Genomic DNA, 19,646 nt, shown 5'->3' on the forward strand with positions numbered 1-19,646 from the left:
AGTGCACAATGTTTGCTGACGCCCCTTGTAAAGGTCAAAGTTCTGACCAATCAAGCTCGCGAGACTATCACCATTCCAAGAATATGTATATCAAAACTTCAAGGGCATGGCTTGGACCGGAGGCAGGCTCTTCCCGATGTGTAAGGTGACAGTGACAGTGGCTCAGCTTCGCAGGTGGGTTGCATCAAGACTGAAGCCAACTTGTGAGATCCAAGCAGTCTACTCTTGGTCCCTTCTGATATTTGCCGGGACAGAAGGACGAGTGAACTCTGCCCTCTACGTCAACAAGCAAGATGGCAGCAAATGGTCAACCCAGCTCGGTCTTCGAATTTCTCACTGCGGATAACTGTGAAGTCGTACATGAACGAATAAAGAATAAGACGAATTCCAAACACTCGGATTGGCACTTCCTACGCAATTGAAAGAATGGGAATAATTCAATTTCCACACACTGGAAGCCATATATGACGGAAAGCTGATGGCAGAAGCTCGAAAACCGCGCACCACATTACCGCATTACCCAACTATATCCTCATCTGACAAGCGTGTGAGCGACGAGCCGACGACTGTCAGCATACTATCAAAGTGGAATCACACAATCGTCAACGCAGCCCTCGAGGCCGTACAGAGTACCCTACATACCTCTGTCTGGACCCAATGGAAAGGGCTCTCGAACTGGCAAGAACCCCAGCCACGAGACAATAAACCACGCGCCAGAAAAGGGGTCCCAGATGGTGGCGCAATAGCCGCGTGTGAGAGCAACGCTGACAATCCTGATCTGGGAAGGAGGGCGAAGGAGAGGTTACCCAAGGACTACAAGCCAGCAGCCAAGTGGCATAGTGGCTTACTATGGCAAAAGGAACTAATCGACCAAGACGGCAAATGGAAGTCGGGCACGGAATTTAACAACCACGCAATGCCAATAAAGCAGGCGTTCACGTATTGTCTCGAGAAAGGATGTCGCTACGGCTGTATCATATCCACCCAGGAAGCCTTCATATTCCGTATACGTCCTAGAGACGAAGTCAAAGGCAAGAGCTGGTCCACAGATCAAGTGTGACTGACACTGACCTTTGTCCAGATGAATCAACCGAGGAAGAACTGCGAGGCTGCCTGTCCAGAAATGGCTTGATGGAATACGTATCCGTTCCGTGGAAGCGTCGGTTTCCGGAGAACAGTCAGGAGCCCCGAGTAATGACAATCAACCTAGCCCTCTGGTTTGTCCACACTCTTGCCGGCAACTCGCATCGCGTGGACTGGAGCTACCCTTCTCTCGCCGAGAAACTCGTCGAGTTGCCCTGCAGCCACGCGCAGACGGGACTGGAGACGCCAGTGTCCGAGCCAAAGGAACAAAACCGCTCCAGGGGAACACGTGAACCATCATTCCTATCTTCCTCTCAGCCAAGAAAACGGGCCAGGCAACGATCCTTGGATGAGTCCAACGAGTCAGAAGGGCATGAGGGAACCCCTCTATTTACGTCGTTCAATCCAAGTGAAGTACCGGCAAGACAGTCAAGACAGGTATGGTGGCCTGGCGTCAAGTCCTATCCCAAAAATGATTCTTAGTACTAAAACTTGCTGTAACTACTTGATTAGTCTTTTGCTAGCGACTCGGCTCTGAGCCCCTCGCAAGAGGCACCCCCTGCGGAAGCTACTTCCTCCGATGGCAGTTACCCGTTGCGCAGAAGCCGTAGGAGCAAACGGAGGAAAGGGCAGTGATGGTCTTTCGCGAAATCAATCGGTACAGTAGCAAATGGGAAATATACAATAGAATATGTGCATGGGCTTGACGTCAATAGGGGTAAGTCTGAGATCCCGGCACGGGAATTGACTGACTACTGATCGGTTTCGGGGCGCACTTCAAATTTCTTTTGTTACTGCTGGTACTGCTCGTCAATGAACGTTGCCAGCAAAAATGTACGACTTACCCCTATTTGGCCTTCCAATGCCCCCGGATAGATAGGGATATTAGGGGTACCTCGTACACATTTTGTGCCGACTCTCTTCATCTCGTTCAGATAGTGTGATAATTATCGCCAAAAGACATGATGTGAACACTGCTATGGCGGAATAGAGCCGTTGGAAGTGAAGAATCCCTTTGGGCCAATCAACTAGGGCATTATAGTCATCACGTGATAGCCCACCCTTGACACCGCGAATTTGACGCGCGCTAAGAGAAAGTATCAAAGCTTAGACCACACCAAAATTCGACCGCGTCAGTTGGTGTTTCATAGTGTGGAGTATTGCGTATGGCAAGCTCTTGCTCGTATGACTTGTTCATTACACAGCTACACATGTGCAACTAGGATTCTCTAGAGAGGCCTCGGCTGACATGTGGTTTTCGTCATTTCTTTTTGAAGACTCGAAAGCTCCATTTTCTTATACTATATTCTTATCCTTACACATCCGAACTCGATTCTGATAATGACCTCCGAGTCTGCGGTTTGCCAGGCCCTAAACTTGTCCAATGGACAAGCCTGCAAAGAGGCGGCTACGGCGTCCAACAACCTGTTCTGCAGATTCCATGCGAAGCAGTGCTATGGTCTTTACAAAGGATACAAACGCCGTAATCTGAAGCTTGATGCGCTTTCAGAGCAGGCTCCGGCGTATCTCCAGCACGCCGACGTCCCGCTCGCTAACAATGAGTTTGAGACGGTGGATGACGAGGGTGTGCTCAAGGCCCTCCACGGCCACCTCTTCGAGCTCTACGTGCTCCTCGGCAAAGTCATCGACGCTAGAAAGCTGCACCACAAGCACTTCTACCCCCTGAACCTGGACTACGGCCACCAGGCCTACCTGGACGGGCTGACCAACCGGCGGCATGTGGTCCTGCGCGCTCTGGAGCGCGTAGAGAAGCGCACGGCCAAGGTTCTCTACGAAAAGGAGAAGTGGTTCAACTGGGTCCGTGAGGTTCAGGAAGACGACGAGGCGAACCGCGAGAAGGAGCAGAAGCGCGTCAAAGCGGAGGCTGCCATGTTCCGTCGCCATTACCAAAAGGTCCAGGCCCGACTCCAGGCAAAGCACCAGAGGGAAGAGAAGAAGCGCCAGGACGCTTACCTGGAAGCGGTGTTCCGAGAGCGTCAGGCAACCTCCACCAGTCCCGACGAGGAGGAAGACATCGAGGAATGGGACCCTATCGAAGATGGCGAGGATCATCAACAGTATATCGACTTGATCCGACATTTTCTGTGGCTAGAGCTTCTGGATGATAAGACGGATCCCACGAATGACTCGCCAGAGCCAGCATCGTCGCCGGCAGCTCAGCCGGCCCCTTGGGCGGAAAGCTCCACCAAAAAGTCGAAAGCAAAGAAGAAATCCAAGGCAAAGTCAAAGGCAACCAACCCTGATGGTAACGACTCGCAGGTGCAGAAACCGAATGGCCACGACAAAACGCCGAATAACAAAGCAGAAAAGCTGGCTGGCCAAGATATGGTGCTAACCATCACCGCTGACGAGAACGACAGTAACGCAGCCGAGCCACAAAAGGCAAACGTTGAGACAGAGTCAGAAATGAGGGCAAGACGTAAGCATTTGATTTTATCCCGATTTTCTTTTCTTTTTCTGACCTCATCTCAACCACATAGTCGCATCTGGGGTAAAAAGGAACCTGGATGATTTAGAGGGGCCAATGGTGGTGGGGACTGTGCAAACCCCCTTTGAGACCCTTGAACGCATAGCTCCAATGACTGCAGACGAGATCGACGAAGTGATTCGCGATATCAAGGTGGTTAAGCAACTCCTTTTCTGTCGAATCCTACTTTCGCACACGGCTTTGTTGCCGAAGGCACTCAAAGCAAACAGTATCCAGGAATTTTTGGAGGACCCCGAGATTGTCGATGCGGACCTTCGAGACTTGTGCTTGAAACTTGAACGACCTACTCTGCAAGATCTCCGTGATGCTTGCGCTGATCTCTTCAGGGGCAATGAGCCGGAGGAAGAAGACCACGAGGAAGGGGTCGAACAAGAGACACTCGAGGAACTCATATTGCGCCAAAGGCGTCATGGGCATCTTTCAGATGCGTTCGCGATGTATGACCAGTTCGCCAAAGTGTTACCGGCATTAGAGGATTCCCAGCCCCAAGACAGATCGAAGCCATCCCCGGAGGAAACGAACCGCAAAATGAAGGTCCAAGTCTGTGGAAGGAGTATCTGGAACTATGCCAGCGAGAAGTCTATGCCTCGAAGTGGTTGGCTACAATTTTCCATTATGGCGAAAGACTGCCAGTTCAACCACGCCCTGGAGCTTTGCCGGAACTGGGACGAATTTTCTGAGCTGAACTTCTTATGCGCTTGGCAATACTTCCCAGCTTCAAACTGGGTAAACTCGGGTCCGATAAACTCATGAGCCAGCTCCACGAACTTGTAAGTGCTTACATGCCCAGAACTCGAACTCCATGTGTTAATCTTGTGACAGAACTTCTTTCCATACTTCAAGGACTTCACTGCCATGCAGAGAACCCACCACAATGAAGTAGGCAACCGTCAGCGTGGAGTGAGACGACAGCACAGTATGGTTGAGACCCGCAACGTCATTGTCGGCCACATGAAACGGAACGATTCGGTGACACGTCGTTTCATCCAATACTGTATCATGCGAGCAGGAGAACTGCTCATCATGGTTCGTGACGGTAAAACCGGTCAGGTCATCACCTCGCCACATCCAGATCAACTTTGGACATGGCGAGAGAAACATGGGGTTGGACGAGCCAACAAATCCGAATGGACCAACATCTCGAGGTTGGATCGTTGTACTTCTTGAAAGTCGATATGCTTCGGAATTTCTACTTGGGCTTTGACGATTATTACGAAGTCTGGATCTGGGACTTTGTGCCGGGAGAACGCCCTATGGTACTATACAATACGATTGTTGAGGTAACGTTGCCGAGCTTGGTAACAGTTCGAAACGCGGCTAACAGTTATCAGGATCTTCGAAAGGCGGCTCGTATGACGAAGCTTTCAGATATGTACATGAATAAGGAGAGGTTTCTGCGCAGTATCACCCGCGAAGAAGACACGCAGAGGGTACGGTCCATCAAGCCAGGCGAGGATGTAAAGAGCATGTGGGATGTCGCCACAGACCCAGACAACAAGTACTGCGTGTGGGACGAGAAAGGCAGACAGGAGATCCATGGCTCCGCGCCACACGGCGGACCCTCAAATCAGTTCTACACGGAAGCCGATGCCGTGGAGGACATGGTCCTTTTCCCGGACGAGCTCGTCTCTGCGAACCCCAACGTATCCTTCAAGGAGATCACCAACCCCGTCATCGCAATGGAAATCGGGAACAAAACGCACCTTCAGTTTTTTGCCCGGAGGTTAAAGCGGTTCAAACCGGGTAGCAAAAAACTAAAGGAGTCGAAATCGGAATTGAATTCCGATGACAGTGCGTCATCGGGTGTTGATGAGATGGAGGACGAACCAGAACACATATGGAAGCTCCCTCCCATCTGGACACGGGCTGCGCAGGAAGCCGTACTGAACGTTCGTTCTCCGGAGAAGAAGCAACTCTTACGAAGGACCGCGCTGTTGTCGGTGGATCTGACCAAGAAGGAGAGTTTCCTCCACAAGTTCAAGGCCGCAGAGCAACGGGAAATTTTGGATAAAGACCGCGGCATCGGTAATGAGCCTATTCCCTAATCCCCTCTTACTCTTGTTCTTCTCCTCGCCCGTAATATCAATTAACGGATAGCAGCTTTGAAACAAGGGTTCCATCTGGGAGATCTCGAGCCCGGCGCACAGGAAAAGTACGACTTATCCGCCCGGATGATCCAGGCTATCCAGAACCACGAACCGGCAGGAAATACCCAGGAGATGTTTTGGTTCGTTGCCGGGATCATGGACTGGCTCGACGTCAAAGCCGAATACAGTGGCTATAACCATGACCAGCACGCTCCATGGCCGCATTCCTTCATAGTCCAAGATCTTGTTCACGCAACCGCATGCATGGCTCCGTTCTTCGGTAAGGTCGAGGCAGCCGGCCCAATCACCACCTTCCTGGAGTCCGCAGCGGGCTCGGAGTTTCGAGAGTCTGCCTTGTTCCGACCACAGGAGCGTGCGCAGATGATGCCCGATCGTCGGACGCGCGATAGCTTCCGGACTCGACCCAAGTCTTTCTGGAAGGACTGGAATGCCATCTTGGAACGCTGCACAAGTCGCAACAGATGGCACGTGGCAGAGTTTCCCCTAGAATGGAGCATTGCCATCCGCCCGATCATCGCCAAACTCTACAGAGCCGGCATCATTGCCCCGGCCAACGTGGAACCGCACCCAGCCATCGTACCTGGATACGCCATTGCCAACACGGAGCCGCATCACCCCGGCAAGCTGGACCTGTTCATCGACTACACCGACCGCATGGGCGCAATGCAGCTGCAGGGGGGCTGGGACACCGGCGTGTTGCGGCCGGATCAGTTTCCCGAACTGCTGCCTTTGGCCCGGAACTTCGCCGCGAAGCATGGGCCTCAGTCGCGCTTCGCGGTGCTGCGGATCTGGTCGGCGCCGCACTTCTACCCGCTCATGATCGGCGAGAACAACCGGTCCATGTTCATGTTCCTGGACCCCATCGGCCGGACCTGGCAGTGGAAGCTCATTCCCAAGGACTTCATGGTCAGCGAGTGGAGCATGTACCACGCCACGGACCTGCGCGTCGAGCTGCTCTGGCGCCAGCTGGGGCCCGACCGCGTCCAGCACCGGGGCGAGGTCATCCTGGTCATGGGAGTGGACGAGGCCGAGTTGTTCCGGAATGCTGTCGCGATGACCTTTGCCATCCAGACGAAGCCCTGGCTACGGGAGATTGATCTCTGGCAGAGCTTCGTCAATGTGGACTTGGAGTTCCTCGAAGGGCTGGATCCGTATTGGCTAGATTGAGTTTAACGTGATCCAGCATCAGTTTGGAAACAAAACTAGATCAAAATTGAGCTTTCCGGAAATATAGTCTGCTATTTGTCCTCGAAAGATATCGTCAAATCACGTCTTCGTTAGCGCCTGAAGGTGTATTTCAGCTACGTGCTCATCCCTGTCTGGGTAATGGCCACCTTATTAATGGAGTCTGGAATGCTTTCATAGACATGCTGACATTGCCGATATATCGATATCGGGAGCAATGTAGCAGTAGCGATAAGACTCCCCTGCATTAGATCTCACGGAACCATCCGAGTCGGGCCCTTCGTTAGGACCTCTGGGCGCTCCGAAATGTCGTGACGCGAGCGGGTAGCTGACAACTGGACTGACTGCTTACTGTATGCTGGATAATGGCAACCGAATCATGCTTTAGAGTAAACTCCGATATCGTCTGTCAAGAGGACGCATGGCGTGCACTCATTCCCACTCTTCTCATTGGCTAGCCCCAAAGGTGCCATTCTGAATACAATATGATTATCAGGCCAGGATGATGTGACTTTATCAAAGATAACGAAGATGGTAGGCAATAAGATGGGATGGCCGAATGGCGCAATGCCCAAGTTGGCTCACGTGCTCCATGCCGCTCTACATCCGCCCCGACAGCCGGCCAAATGCCGACCCTGCCACCTCACACCTGCCAGCGACAATCGGTCGAGGCTATCGGTGTACCTTGCAGGCGAGATCAGGCGTTAGGTAAGCCACCCATTCATGGTGGGATTTTGGGTGGTGGGAAAGCGAGAGCAGGATATCGATGTTCACTCCTCAGCAGTTCTTGGATCCGACAACCAATAGTGCCCATGCCGAATAATGCTGTAGGTGTAAGACGAAGCTAACCTGACCCCCCAATTGCGGACATGCATACTCAATATCCAGAAGGCACAAGGGTCTCTCACGTCCTACCAGCTAACCTTAGCCAGTTGAGAATCTAAAAGGTGGTGTTTTCCGGGGTGCAGCTGAGAATTGGACGGCTAGCCTCACCGATACCCGCCCACGTTTCCCTACCAGGCGTTTTTCAAGGCTCATCATTAGTGGGCTGCAGCACGCCATTGTGCGGCAAAGGAGCCCAAAAGAGAAGCACACTCAAATCAGAACCCAAGGATCTGGGAAACCGGGTACATGCCATGCCCCAGTTTACCCCTACCAGTAGTAAACACACGCATCCTGACCAATATGCCCACCGCCTTCTCAGGTTTCGTAGTAGGTTATGACACTCCAGCAAAGCAGAAGCTGTTACTGTTGCTATTGGATCGGTCTAGGTCTGTCTGCTAGCACTACGTCGTATGTCCAATGTCCTATTGCGTGCTCTCAAGCTCCATGGTTTTGGACCAAACGAACCTTATGTAACAACGTCAGCTCCCAATAACTTGTCATCAGACGATCCATACTTCCCAACTTCAAAGCAAACCAAAAAATAGGACGAGGAACATACAACAACATCCATCGACCCCCCTCTCGACTTCAACACACATTGATACATGCAATAGCCCAGCCAGCCAGCAGCAAGAAGCCACGCATCGCCCTTGCCTCCGACTTCCGCACATCTTTGGACGGGCGGCAAAAGACGGTCTGTGTTGCCGAATCAGAGCTTGTTCCTGTGCTGCCGATTGCGCAAGAACATCGCGAATCCCATTCCGACAACTCTTGAACAATACACCGTCGCACGCACGTCATCCTTCTTGCTCAAGGGTCGACCTGGTACATATCCCGGCAGGCCCCCAAAGCTACCACACACGTTTGCTCCAGCCCGTGTGCGATGAATACATAAGGCAAAAGTCCATGCAGGGGAAGTCAGAATTGCATTCTGCTGTGTTCGGCATGTCTACATCCTCCACAATGGACGGTACAACATCACTACCATGGATCAACGGTCACGATGCGCTGCCATCTACCGAATATGACTTCAACCTACGACCCAGTGACTCGACGACCACCGCAAGCCATACTCTAGCTCTGTCTGCCATTCCCTCGTCCAACGGCCATCGATCCCAGCACCCTTTGTCGCCAACCTCCTCGATCCCCTCACCGACTACCAGACCAGTAGATGGCCACGTTCACGGCGAAGCCCACCAGTCCACTACCAACAACTGCGATAGGAGGAAACCACACGAAGAAGGCGTCTCGCGCATGTCCAACATGTCGCAGCAAGCGGTTGGCCAGACGGTGACACCTTTCTTGAGGGAGCATATTCCTGGCATATATGCGCCTGTCGGCAAGCCTGACACGCCGGCTATGGCCCTGGCGAGAACCAAGGATAACAAAGACCCTAACAGCAAATTCTGTTACCGACATGCGCCGGACTCCAAGTGTCGCAAAGCCGCCGACGAGAACAAGATGGCCCTGATACAAAGCGAAATGGAGATGCTGCCATCTGCCGACCAGCAAGCGATTGCCCATGTCTGGTCGTTGTTTTCTGCGGCACCTACGAAGCATCGAGAGCTTATGCTGCAAGGCATTGTCACCCAGTGTTGCTTTCCTCAACTGTCCCTGGTGTCTCGGGAAGTGTCCGAACAGTTGAAGATCGACTTTCTTTCGGCTCTACCGACCGAACTCTCATTCAAGGTTCTGTCATCCCTTGACTGTGTATCCTTGTGCAAAGCGGCCCAAGTCAGCCGACGCTGGCGGTTGTTGGCCGATGACGATCAAGTATGGCACCACATGTGCCAACAACATATCGACCGCAAGTGTACCGCCTGCGGCTGGGGCTTGCCACGCCTGGAGAAGAGGCGCTTACGGGACTGGAAGAAGCAGCAGCAGCAACGTCTATTAGAGCAACAGACTCAAGCTCAGGTTGTTGATGTGACCGATATCGACACAAATAGCACCACGACTGCTGCAGCAAGTCCAGCTAAGCGACAGGCGCCAGCCCATGAGGAAGATGACAGAGCAAAGAGGCAATGCGTCCATAATGAGCGCCCTAGTCCTGAGCGCAAATTCCGGCCCTGGAAGACGGTGTACAAGGAACGGTTCCAGGTCGGATCCAATTGGTAAGTTTTCCTCGTCTCATTGTCTGATCTCAGTGTAGCGACTAACAATACTGTACAGGAAATATGGCCGTTGCTCCATGAAGGTCTTCCGCGGCGAGCACACAAATGGTGTAACATGCTTACAGTTCGATGATAACGTCCTCGCAACTGGAAGCTATGATTCCTCCATTAAGCTGTGGGACATCGAAAAAGGTCATGTCATCCGAACGCTACGAGGCCACACATCCGGTATCAGGGCCTTGCAGTTTGATGACCGGTTGCTTGTCAGTGGAAGTCTGGATAACACTGTCCGCATCTGGAACTGGCGCACCGGGGTATGCATTAATACTCTACATCACCAGGGAGGAGTGATTAGCGTTCACATGGATGGTGATTACCTGGCCTCTGGATCGATGGACCAGTCGATCAAGATTTTCAATTTCAAAACGCGACAATCCTTTTGCCTGCGCGGGCATGAGGATTATGTTAACCACGTCAAGCTTGACCTTGCCTCTCGGACCGTCCTTTCTGCTTCGGACGATACTACGGTCAAGTTGTGGGACATTGATAGTGCTACTTGCATCAAAACCTACGAGGCCCATGTTGGGCAAGTGCAACAGGTGCTCCCCCTCCCCGACGATTTCGAGTTTGAAGACGAAAACCTGGCAGACAACGACGGTGCTTCTACGACTAGCGGTCGTAGCGGCAGCCCCGGTATGGGGTCATCTCAAAACGCCATGGACGAGACGCGACTGGCATACGGACCTATTTTTGAACACCAAAAGGATCGTCCTTTGCCCCCACGCTTCATGCTCACTGGTAGTTTGGACAATACGCTGCGGCTCTGGGACACTGCTACTGGCAAGTGCCTGCGCACCTTCTTTGGCCATGTCGAGGGCATTTGGGGTGTCTGCGGCGATTCGCTCCGCTGTGTTAGCGGCGCGAACGACGCGACGGTCAAAGTATGGGACCCCAGGACAGGCAAATGCGAGAGGACTTTCACTGGGCACCAGGGGCCGGTGACATGTGTTGGCCTGAGCGACAGTCGGATGGCGAGTGGCGGCGAGGACGGCGAAGTACGGCTTTACAAGTTTGACAGCCATCCGTCGGAGGCAGAGCAATTGGGGACGCCTGCGTAGAGGGCGACTTGCCTTTTCTATTCTTGTTTATATGTTTCTCGGACTCGTTTGATTGGCGATGGGTTCGGCGTTAAAAGATACCATTCTGGTTGGGCATGGACGGATATGGCTATAGACTGGGCTGGGTCATTGGGGATTGTCGGTATACGGCTGGTCTTTGAAAAGGAGACAGCGATGCAAAAATCGGCATAGGCGTTCAACGGAAATGTATTTATGGGAATGGTTACAGGGGAATTATGATCTGGTACGGGCTTCAAGAAGTCATGTTTTGTGACATCAGCTTGACCAAACCAGCTACTTAAAACTTATCTAGTCCCGCGCCATGGTTGTCGCGTGTCACATCTACCACTACTTAAAGATTGTTGATATTATTGTGCTCTGGTTTGGCTTGTGTGGCATGTGAATTAAGAATGACAGTTACTACTTGCCAAAGCTGAACTGACTCGCAAAACGGCCAGGTTAGTCTTTCACATGAAAATAAATACTTACATATATCTATACACCTGAGTATTGCCGTACAAAGTCGATTTGTCCTAACTGGATGTGTCTAAAAGGAAAGGTATGGCGACCTGATGACATGGTCATTCCGATTATCTCCTTGAATATATATCATTGTTTGGAAAGCTCGGTCAAATACCGAGGTTTGGAAGGGGGGCATCTCTGAATCCATCGATCATTGGACAACACTGGCAGCTAATAAAAATGCCGTACCTACCTTCATCCCTACCGACGCAACGCCGCAGTCTGCAAGTCTGCCTCGGAAGTAGCCGGGCAGTCAGATCAATTGTATGTATTAGGGGTCTACAGTTGGAGGCTGGACTCTGGAGCTGAGCGCGCCAGGGGGCTTTCCCCGCAAAATCACAAGCTCGGTTCTCTGTCGGCAATGGAACGACACAACGTCATTCTCGGTCAGGCGTGATCACAGGCTCCAAGTCAACAAAACTGAGAAGCGCCAGAGTTCTGAACGACGGTAATGTTCTCAGAGGCCAATTGCAGCGAGTAATCATGGGCTGGGTTAAGAAGCTTGGTTTCAGCTCGCATCACGAACAAAATCAAATGGTTTCTTGTTTTGGCCTTTCTTGTTTTGTAGCTGATGTGGTTGACATTTCAATGTTTATGTTCCATCCAATTGTTTGAGCTCCGGTCCGCCGAGCTAAGGACTTCCGGCTATGCGCGCTCGCCTCTGACCGAAACCAACCTAAGCAACCTACTTCTTCCCGCTCCAGAACCGGCGGGAACTGGCTGAGCAGTCTGGGCGCCTGGCATGTCGCATTTTCCCGCCTAGCACAAATCACTTGACAGGCATCTGTCTACCAAGTCCCTTTGACACGAGCTGTACCGACTGCCTTCCCCACACAGGAGCCGCGGGTATGCACAAACTCGTGGGTGCCAGTAGTTTCGTTACGGCGTCTGGGGAATAAGTTCGGAGAGTGCTATTATGTTGAAGCTATACGATATGATACAGTCACGCCTGGCATTGCCCCGAAAGGAGCCACGGCGTCTGGTAAGCTGCCCACCCCTGGCGGGTCACCCGATTCGGTTGCAAGGTCATTGCCCAGAGGCTCGGCTCTTCGTCTGAAGTAAGTGCTTCTATATGATCTACACTAGATCCCTTCCGTGTTGGAGAGTCACCTCTGGCTGCGAGTTTTAAAGTTCTGGCGGTTCCCTCTACTCCTTTACTGTTCTCCTCTTTATTCTCTTGGGTTTGCTTGTTACCCTCTGGTCCCTTTCCAACTGCTGTTCCATAAACACCATCCCGACGAAGAAGCCGCCTTGCTTCTCTCTGTTCGCTTGACATCTTTTCCCCTTGGCATATACCTCGGCTCAGGATCGGCTTGTAACCCATCTTTCGTTGCCAAGTTGCTTTGGCTCGACGGGGTTCTCTGCGTCCTTTGCTCACCGACATCCAAATATTTGTTCTCGCGTCTCTTTGCTTGTTCGAATTGGGCGGGCTACTCGTAAATACAGAATCATATATACTAAGGCGACGACGTGTCATACGCCCCGTTCCCGACAACCGCACCTTGCATTGGGTGTTTCCGCCGCATTAGTGAGAAAGGGACTGCGAAAGAAAGGGGGCGCAAGCCCGAATCTGGTTCGGAATAGTCTTGGTTAAGGACTAGAAAGCTATGGCGACCAAAGTCAAGGCCGATGGGAAGTCGCCGCCGTCGGCGGCGACGAATCTGATCGGTGAGCTCAATTCTTGCCGCTGGCCGGCACACTTGTTATTGAACAAATTCGCTAATATTTTCTTGTCATAGCCGGTGGTGGAGCGGGAATGATGGAGGCTCTCGCGTGTCATCCTCTGGGTTAGTGCTGTTCCCCTTTTTTCACCGAATCAACCCCCCCTTAGTCATGACTTGGAGACTAATATGACGTTCCTTTCTTAGATACGATAAAAGTCCGCATGCAACTCTCACGGCGAGCGCGGATGCCGGGAGCCCCCAAGCGCGGTTTCTTGCGCACGGGAACCGAGATCGTGAAGCGCGAGACGCCGCTGGGCTTATACAAGGGGCTGGGCGCGGTGCTGACGGGCATCATCCCCAAGATGGCGATCCGGTTCACGTCGTTCGAGTGGTACAAGCAGCAGCTGGCGGACAAGAAGACGGGCGTCATCTCGGGCCAAGGGACGTTCGTGGCCGGCCTGGCGGCGGGCGTGACCGAGGCCGTCGCCGTCGTCACCCCGATGGAGGTCATCAAGATCCGCCTGCAGGCCCAGCACCACTCCATGGCCGACCCGCTCGACATCCCCAAGTACCGCAACGCCGCGCACGCGCTGTACACGGTCGTGAAGGAGGAGGGGTCCGGGGCGCTGTACCGCGGCGTGTCGCTGACGGCGCTGCGCCAGGGCAGCAACCAGGCCGTCAACTTCACGGCCTACACGTACTTCAAGGAGATCCTGCGGGAGTGGCAGCCCCAGTACGAGGGCGGCAACCTGCCCAACTACCAGACCACCCTCATCGGCCTCGTCTCGGGCGCCATGGGGCCCCTGAGCAACGCGCCCATCGACACCATCAAGACGCGCCTGCAGAAGACGCCGGCCGAGGAGGGCGTGAGCGCCATGCAGCGGATATCCAGGATCGCCGCGGAGATGTTCAAGTGAGTTTTGTCCTGCCATCCACCCCTGAAACCTATTCACCGGATAGGCTTCTCCTTTTTCAGCCTGATCAAATTGCAATGGATTATTTGCTGACAATACGTGCATAACAACAGGCAAGAAGGCTTCCACGCGTTCTACAAGGGCATCACGCCGAGAATCATGCGTGTCGCCCCGGGACAGGCCGTCACTTTCACCGTGTACGAATACGTGAAGGAGAAGTTGGAACGGAAAGGTCCTGCTATTTTAGTGGGTGGCAAGTACGAAGAGTAGGGGGGGTTTGCGGAGCTTACGTTGGAAGACTGGCTTGGTAGTTGTGTTTCTATATTGATGATGGCATTTTCGTCCTTTTGTATTGGCATTTAGAGTCTCCACAGGTAGGCGTTCCACGATCTAGACACCAATGCATATGTCAATATCGAATCAAGTTTTTTGTCCTCTTGTCATCAACTCCGCGGGTTTTATTCACAGCGGTGGCCATCCACGCACATGGCATACTTTCTAGTCTAGCCAGCATTTTTCAAGCACAATCTATACAGCCCACAACACACGCGCATCTACCTGCCAGGTCGCTTGGGTCGTCTGAACGCCGTCTTGACTTCGGCCTGCGGGTGCAGGTCCGACATGATGGTCTCCTCGGTGATCTCGTCGGGCTCCTCCACCTCGAACTTCTTCTCGACCTTGAGCCCGGCCTCGCCCTCGGCCACGGCGAGGACGGCGCGCTTCATGAGCGGGTACATCATGCGGAACTTGATGGACTTGCCCGCCGCCGCGGGGCACGTGTAGAAGAACAGGATAGGGCTGCTCTCGGTGCCCTGGTGCGTATGCTTGTACCGCCAGAACGTGAAGCGCGGCTCTGTTGACGAGATGGTCGACACGAGGTCCGGGATGGAAGAGGCTGTCCCCGAGTCGGGGACGAGTTCGACGACCTCGCTTTGCGGGTTGATTTTCTAGCAAGAGGGATTGAGGTCAGTCTTTAGTTCATACAAGGCATGTTCTGCCCCCGCAGGGGGAGAGAGAACATGATACTAGTAGTAGAAGCAGTAATAGTATATTATATGTAATGTGCATTGCATGACATACCAGCATAACGAGGCCCTTGCCCTGCTCGCGGCCCATCTCGCTCAGGGCGACCAGCGCGTCGGTGGCGACGGGCATGTTCATGTTCTTGCTGAGATGGATCTCGCGCTGGCCGGTGCCGGCGCCGGCCTCGGCCTCGGCGCGCTTGACCTCGCCGAGGGTGCGCTCCTCCTCGGTGAGGGGCGCCTCGAGCTCGGCGTGGCGGTCGTGCTTGGCGAAGCCCTGGGGGCCGAGCTCCTCGGCCGTCGTCGCGAAGATGGTCTCGCGGAAGTGCTCGGACCCGAGCTCGCGCACCAGCGTCAGCCGCGTCGACGCGAACAGCATCTTCTGCCGCACTTTGGCCGAGTCGGGCACGTACGAGACCGCGATCAGCCGCGGCGCGTCCGGGTGGCGTTTTAGGAGGACGTAGAGCGCCTCGGTCGGCTGCAGGTGCGGCTCCAGCTGCGCCAGGTTCTGGGCGAAGTCGGTTGAGGTCGAGGGCAGCGTCGTCACGGGCGTCAGGGACTCCGAGGCGATGGTCACGAGGAGGCCGAAGAGGGAGTCGTCGGCCAGGAGCTTGTTGAACTCGGAGACCAGCTCCTGCGAGGCTATAGGCGAGCAAGAGAAGGAAGTGTCAGTCAAGAGGACGGGGCAACGGCACACAGCAAGCTCTCGAATTAAGGAAGGGGGGGTATGCTGGCTCGCGTGGGCATACCTGATATTCCAGACTGCATCTTGGGGTTACTGGACAGACAATTGACTTATTTAGAAGATGAGGCAAATAGAAAAGGCTCGATCATCCAAATCCACAAGGAGAAAACAGCCTTCTGTCTGAAATATAGGATATAAAGCCGGACGAGTGGCAGGGTTGGTGGTTGATGCCTTGGGCGCATACGAAGCTCCCGCATTTGGCGGTGCATGCGTCCAACTTACTGCCCCGCCATTCCCAGGGCCCCTCCTGCTGAGCTCGGCCGATATCCAACCTCACTTCAATGTTCTTGGCTACAATCCGTTTTTACACTACATTCGATATTAAACACCAAATAGTCATATGGCTCGAGAATTTTACTCAGTGATTCGCTTCCATATTGATATCCTGTATTTACGGAACACCCAATGACTGTGACACCTCTGCTCGCTCTCTCACTTGGGCATGTTCAACACCTCGCCCTCCACCAAATATGGGACATGATGCCCCAGCGAGACCACGGCCTTCGGTACGTCCACCCACTGGTCCTGATCCTTGACCGACACCTGCCAATCTGGATCCGACATGACGTTCTGGATCGTCTGCATGTCGGGCAAAATGTACTCGATCACGCAGTCGTAGTCGGCGACGTCCCAGGTGGGACGGAGCTCCTTGTATAGCTCCCTCACCCCGTCATTGAGAGCGCCGGGCGTGATGAACTACATTAATCAAATACGTGTAAGCAAGCAAGTTCGTAAGTAAATTGAATCTCCATGACGATTATTGCAGGCCCAACACCAGTTCTCGACCAAGGAACTACTGCTTGCTGCTTACAAGAGAGTACCCGAGAGCGCCGTGTTTCTTGAGCACGGGAAGGGCAAGTGGGAGGTGCTCCTCGGTGAGCCACTTGATGAAAGCCTCGTGGGTGTGGTGTGGGAGGCGGTAGTGGGTGATCGTGAACTTCAGAGGCTGACCTCCTTGCTTCTGAGTGACTTCAGCCATTCCGAACGGTTTTGTTTCCGTAGTAATGGTGATACTCTGGGTTGTTTGAGAAGGACTATGTTGGCACATAAGCACTTGGGTCTACGAGGATAACTCCGACCTAAATATATGCATAGATACAATTCCTGCGCCAAGCCGTCATCCCTTACTTTGAGTTAACACACTCGCCAACTGCCCAGTCCGGAGAGACTCATGCCCCCGCACGGTCGAAGAGAAACCAACGTCGGGATAAAGACATTGCGATTTATTGTAAACTATTCCTAGTCGAGATGATGTTTGTTTCGACTCGCATATACCCCCATCTAATACGTCTTTCAAGGGCGTCATTACGGTTTTGTACACGTAGTCGAGGGTCGATACATTTAGTAACTATCATGAGCTGGCTGGCTATCTATTATCTAAGGTAAATGGCTATCGCATCCTGCTTGAATCAAACGCTGCCCGGCGTCCCACACTTCATCGGGGATGTCTTGGTGTATCTGGAACCCCTTAGCGGGATACTCGCGAATTCGGACAAGGTCGCCAACCATGATGTCAGTGACCAGGTCGCGCGGGTTATTCGCGTCCGGGTAATCGATCCAGTCCAGCTGGGGCGAAGTCACGGTAATCACCGTCTCCGGGTTGGGCCACTGCTTCTTGAAGGTGGCGTAGGTGCGGCGCTCCATATAGGGTTTCTGCACGAGGACGAACGACCGGACCTGCACCTTCTTTTCCGCCAACAGATCCCAGACGAACCGGGCGTTCTCGCCCGTGTTGGTGGACTTGTTCTCGACGAGGAGCTTCTCGGCGGGGACGCCCCTCGCGCGCGCAATGTCGGCGAAGACCTCGGCCTCGGGCTTGGCGAAACGGCCCTCGGTCAGCTTCCCCACGCCGCCCGAGAAGATGAGGCGGTCGCCGTACCCCTCCAGGAAGAGCTCGGCGGCGCGGTGTGCGACGCGCACGTCCAGGCTGCAAAGGCAGAAGACGGCGTCGACGGGGCGCTGCAGAGGCATGGCCATTTTGTGGTACTCGAAGACCGTCTCGGCGTCCGACTCGATAGAGCTGGTGCCCGCTGCCACAGCGGAGGCCGTATTTGACGCCATCTTCTCCTGTCTTTGAAGATTGCAAGACGGGAATTCGCTTGATATAGAATGTGAGTTTGTAGAAGCCTGGACGAGTTGGAAAACTATCTCCCTCTGAATAACCCGGAGAAAGAAACGAGTTGATAGGAGGAATTGCATGGTGAATCCGCTAAAACACGCGGGGTTGTTGTTCTCGCCCAGCTTGGGTATCCAAAGTATCTCTCTCTGGCTTGCACCAAATAGGCTCTGAAGACTGTGATTATCATTAAATAGAAACTCAAGATCGACCTCTGAAGCGGTATCCGAAATATTACAGTAGGTACCAATGCACTGTAAACAGCAAACATGGCCCGAAAGCAAAGAGGCTTGTGTATTGTGTCTCAACGTGTTCAAGGGGTATCTCAACACTACCAATATGAAGATTTCGTGTAATGAATAAATCAAGGTCTCCACTATTTTTGCGAAGAGATGCTTAGTTGAAGACCTTTTTGCGCAGACCGTTGACGAACTCCTGATCCGCATATTTCCCCGACCGTTCCCTTGCCTGGTTGTCCATTTCCCTCTCCAGGCGTTCACGCTCTTCCAGGGCTGCTAATCGCTTCACGCGATCCTCGTCCAGTTCCGAAGCCGCGGCTTGCATCGCAGCTAACTTCCGCGCTCGTTCTTGTTCGGCCTCGGCACTCGAACCACCGCCATTATCATTTCTATTCCCATTTCCGTTGCTTTGCATGTTTTGATGTCTCAGGACCATCGCGCCTGCCACGCTCACTCTTATGGGACCTTCGGTCATAGGTATCCCGGCGTTCTGAATCATCCCGTCTTGGCCTTTCAGATGTCCGTTCTTCGGAGCGGTTCCTCCTCGACCTATATCTGTCTTCGTCCGATCTCGAAGGCCGCGGACTACGTGAACGTGGAGAGGGGTCTCTCGAGTCAGATCTGTGGCGCCTGTGTCTTCGCTCCCGGTCCCTGGAGTCGTCTCGGGTCCTCGAATCAGAGCGGTGATGTCGGTAGCGACGGTGTTCCCGATCCCTAGAGTGCGACCGATGCCTGTGGCGGTGGCGTCTCGAGTGTCTATCCTCCTTGCTTTTGGATGTGCCTTCCTCCGTCTTGCCCATAGTGCCCAGTAACTGACGCCTCCTTGTCGGGTCTTTCATGATGGCCTCATAGGCAGCCTGTTCTTGTTTCTTCATAGCGAGCAATGGGTCATCGCGAATTTTGGCAGCGGTATCTCGGACAGTATTGGCATTTTGCAAAGCCATGAAACTCTCCTCACCCGCATTCTTCTCCAATTTCTGATGTTCGGTACCCTTGATGAGGTTGTCGACCCTTCGCTTTCCCAGGAGATAAGACTCCAACTCTTCTGCTGTGCCTCCGCCAGTGTCGCTAGGGCCGCTGTACATCCAGTCGACACGATCGACTCGTTTGCGGTTACCAGCAGCCTCGAGTTGATTTTGGATCTCCTCCTTGGCGCGTTCTTCCTTGAGCTCGCGGATTCTTTGCTCGGTGCGTTTTCTCTCTTCGAGGGCCTTCTTTTCCTCATCATAGACACGGGCTTGATTCTTCATCAAACCCGGGTGCCATGACTTCTTCAAGTTCAGATCGCCACCTCCCATGATTGCGGTGTTGCGATTGCTGGGATGTTCGTGGTGTGTGTTGAAAGTGCTCGTTGAGGCAGGGCGTTAGGCGAAATGAAAAAGTTGCCTCGTCGCAAACCTGGCCGGTCGATAGCAGCTCTCT

The 19,646-nt window shown here is 53.4% G+C and overlaps 8 protein-coding genes across 8 annotated transcripts; 4 read left to right on the plus strand and 4 right to left on the minus strand.

Moving 5' to 3' along the window:
* Positions 1-478: 478 nt before the first annotated feature.
* PG994_007670 (uncharacterized protein) lies at positions 479-1,719 on the plus strand (the record flags this gene model as incomplete). The annotated part of the gene is made up of 3 exons (XM_066859079.1): positions 479-1,004; positions 1,082-1,521; positions 1,597-1,719. 3 exons carry the CDS (start codon positions 479-481, stop codon positions 1,717-1,719), a joined length of 1,089 nt encoding a protein of 362 aa, XP_066714566.1.
* Positions 1,720-2,424: 705 nt separating this feature from the next.
* On the plus strand, positions 2,425-6,867 carry PG994_007671 (uncharacterized protein; the record flags this gene model as incomplete). Its single annotated transcript, XM_066859080.1, has 6 exons — positions 2,425-3,523; positions 3,585-4,318; positions 4,415-4,618; positions 4,738-4,872; positions 4,924-5,617; positions 5,693-6,867. The coding sequence occupies 6 exons, from the start codon at positions 2,425-2,427 to the stop codon at positions 6,865-6,867; spliced, it is 4,041 nt and encodes a 1,346-aa protein (XP_066714567.1).
* Positions 6,868-8,733: 1,866 nt separating this feature from the next.
* PG994_007672 (E3 ubiquitin ligase complex SCF subunit scon-2) lies at positions 8,734-11,002 on the plus strand (the record flags this gene model as incomplete). The annotated part of the gene is made up of 2 exons (XM_066859081.1): positions 8,734-9,884; positions 9,943-11,002. 2 exons carry the CDS (start codon positions 8,734-8,736, stop codon positions 11,000-11,002), a joined length of 2,211 nt encoding a protein of 736 aa, XP_066714568.1.
* A 2,129-nt stretch (positions 11,003-13,131) lies between these two features.
* On the plus strand, positions 13,132-14,372 carry PG994_007673 (uncharacterized protein; the record flags this gene model as incomplete). Its single annotated transcript, XM_066859082.1, has 4 exons — positions 13,132-13,192; positions 13,264-13,311; positions 13,393-14,101; positions 14,216-14,372. 4 exons carry the CDS (start codon positions 13,132-13,134, stop codon positions 14,370-14,372), a joined length of 975 nt encoding a protein of 324 aa, XP_066714569.1.
* Positions 14,373-14,656: 284 nt separating this feature from the next.
* PG994_007674 (PTK9 tyrosine kinase 9) lies at positions 14,657-15,892 on the minus strand (the record flags this gene model as incomplete). Its single annotated transcript, XM_066859083.1, has 3 exons — positions 14,657-15,049; positions 15,183-15,766; positions 15,874-15,892. 3 exons carry the CDS (start codon positions 15,890-15,892, stop codon positions 14,657-14,659), a joined length of 996 nt encoding a protein of 331 aa, XP_066714570.1.
* A 409-nt stretch (positions 15,893-16,301) lies between these two features.
* PG994_007675 (uncharacterized protein) lies at positions 16,302-16,848 on the minus strand (the record flags this gene model as incomplete). The annotated part of the gene is made up of 2 exons (XM_066859084.1): positions 16,302-16,565; positions 16,681-16,848. 2 exons carry the CDS (start codon positions 16,846-16,848, stop codon positions 16,302-16,304), a joined length of 432 nt encoding a protein of 143 aa, XP_066714571.1.
* Positions 16,849-17,246: 398 nt separating this feature from the next.
* On the minus strand, positions 17,247-17,930 carry PG994_007676 (uncharacterized protein; the record flags this gene model as incomplete). Its single annotated transcript, XM_066859085.1, has 1 exon — positions 17,247-17,930. One exon carries the CDS (start codon positions 17,928-17,930, stop codon positions 17,247-17,249), a length of 684 nt encoding a protein of 227 aa, XP_066714572.1.
* Positions 17,931-18,381: 451 nt separating this feature from the next.
* PG994_007677 (uncharacterized protein) lies at positions 18,382-19,522 on the minus strand (the record flags this gene model as incomplete). The annotated part of the gene is made up of 2 exons (XM_066859086.1): positions 18,382-18,938; positions 19,042-19,522. The coding sequence occupies 2 exons, from the start codon at positions 19,520-19,522 to the stop codon at positions 18,382-18,384; spliced, it is 1,038 nt and encodes a 345-aa protein (XP_066714573.1).
* Between the last annotated feature and the right edge of the window lie 124 nt (positions 19,523-19,646).

Source organism: Apiospora phragmitis, assembly GCF_038363925.1.
Source record: "Apiospora phragmitis strain CBS 135458 chromosome Unknown utg000007l:2111988.0-4706623.0:1.0-2598199.0, whole genome shotgun sequence".
Taxonomy (NCBI): Eukaryota; Fungi; Ascomycota; class Sordariomycetes; order Amphisphaeriales; family Apiosporaceae; genus Apiospora; species Apiospora phragmitis.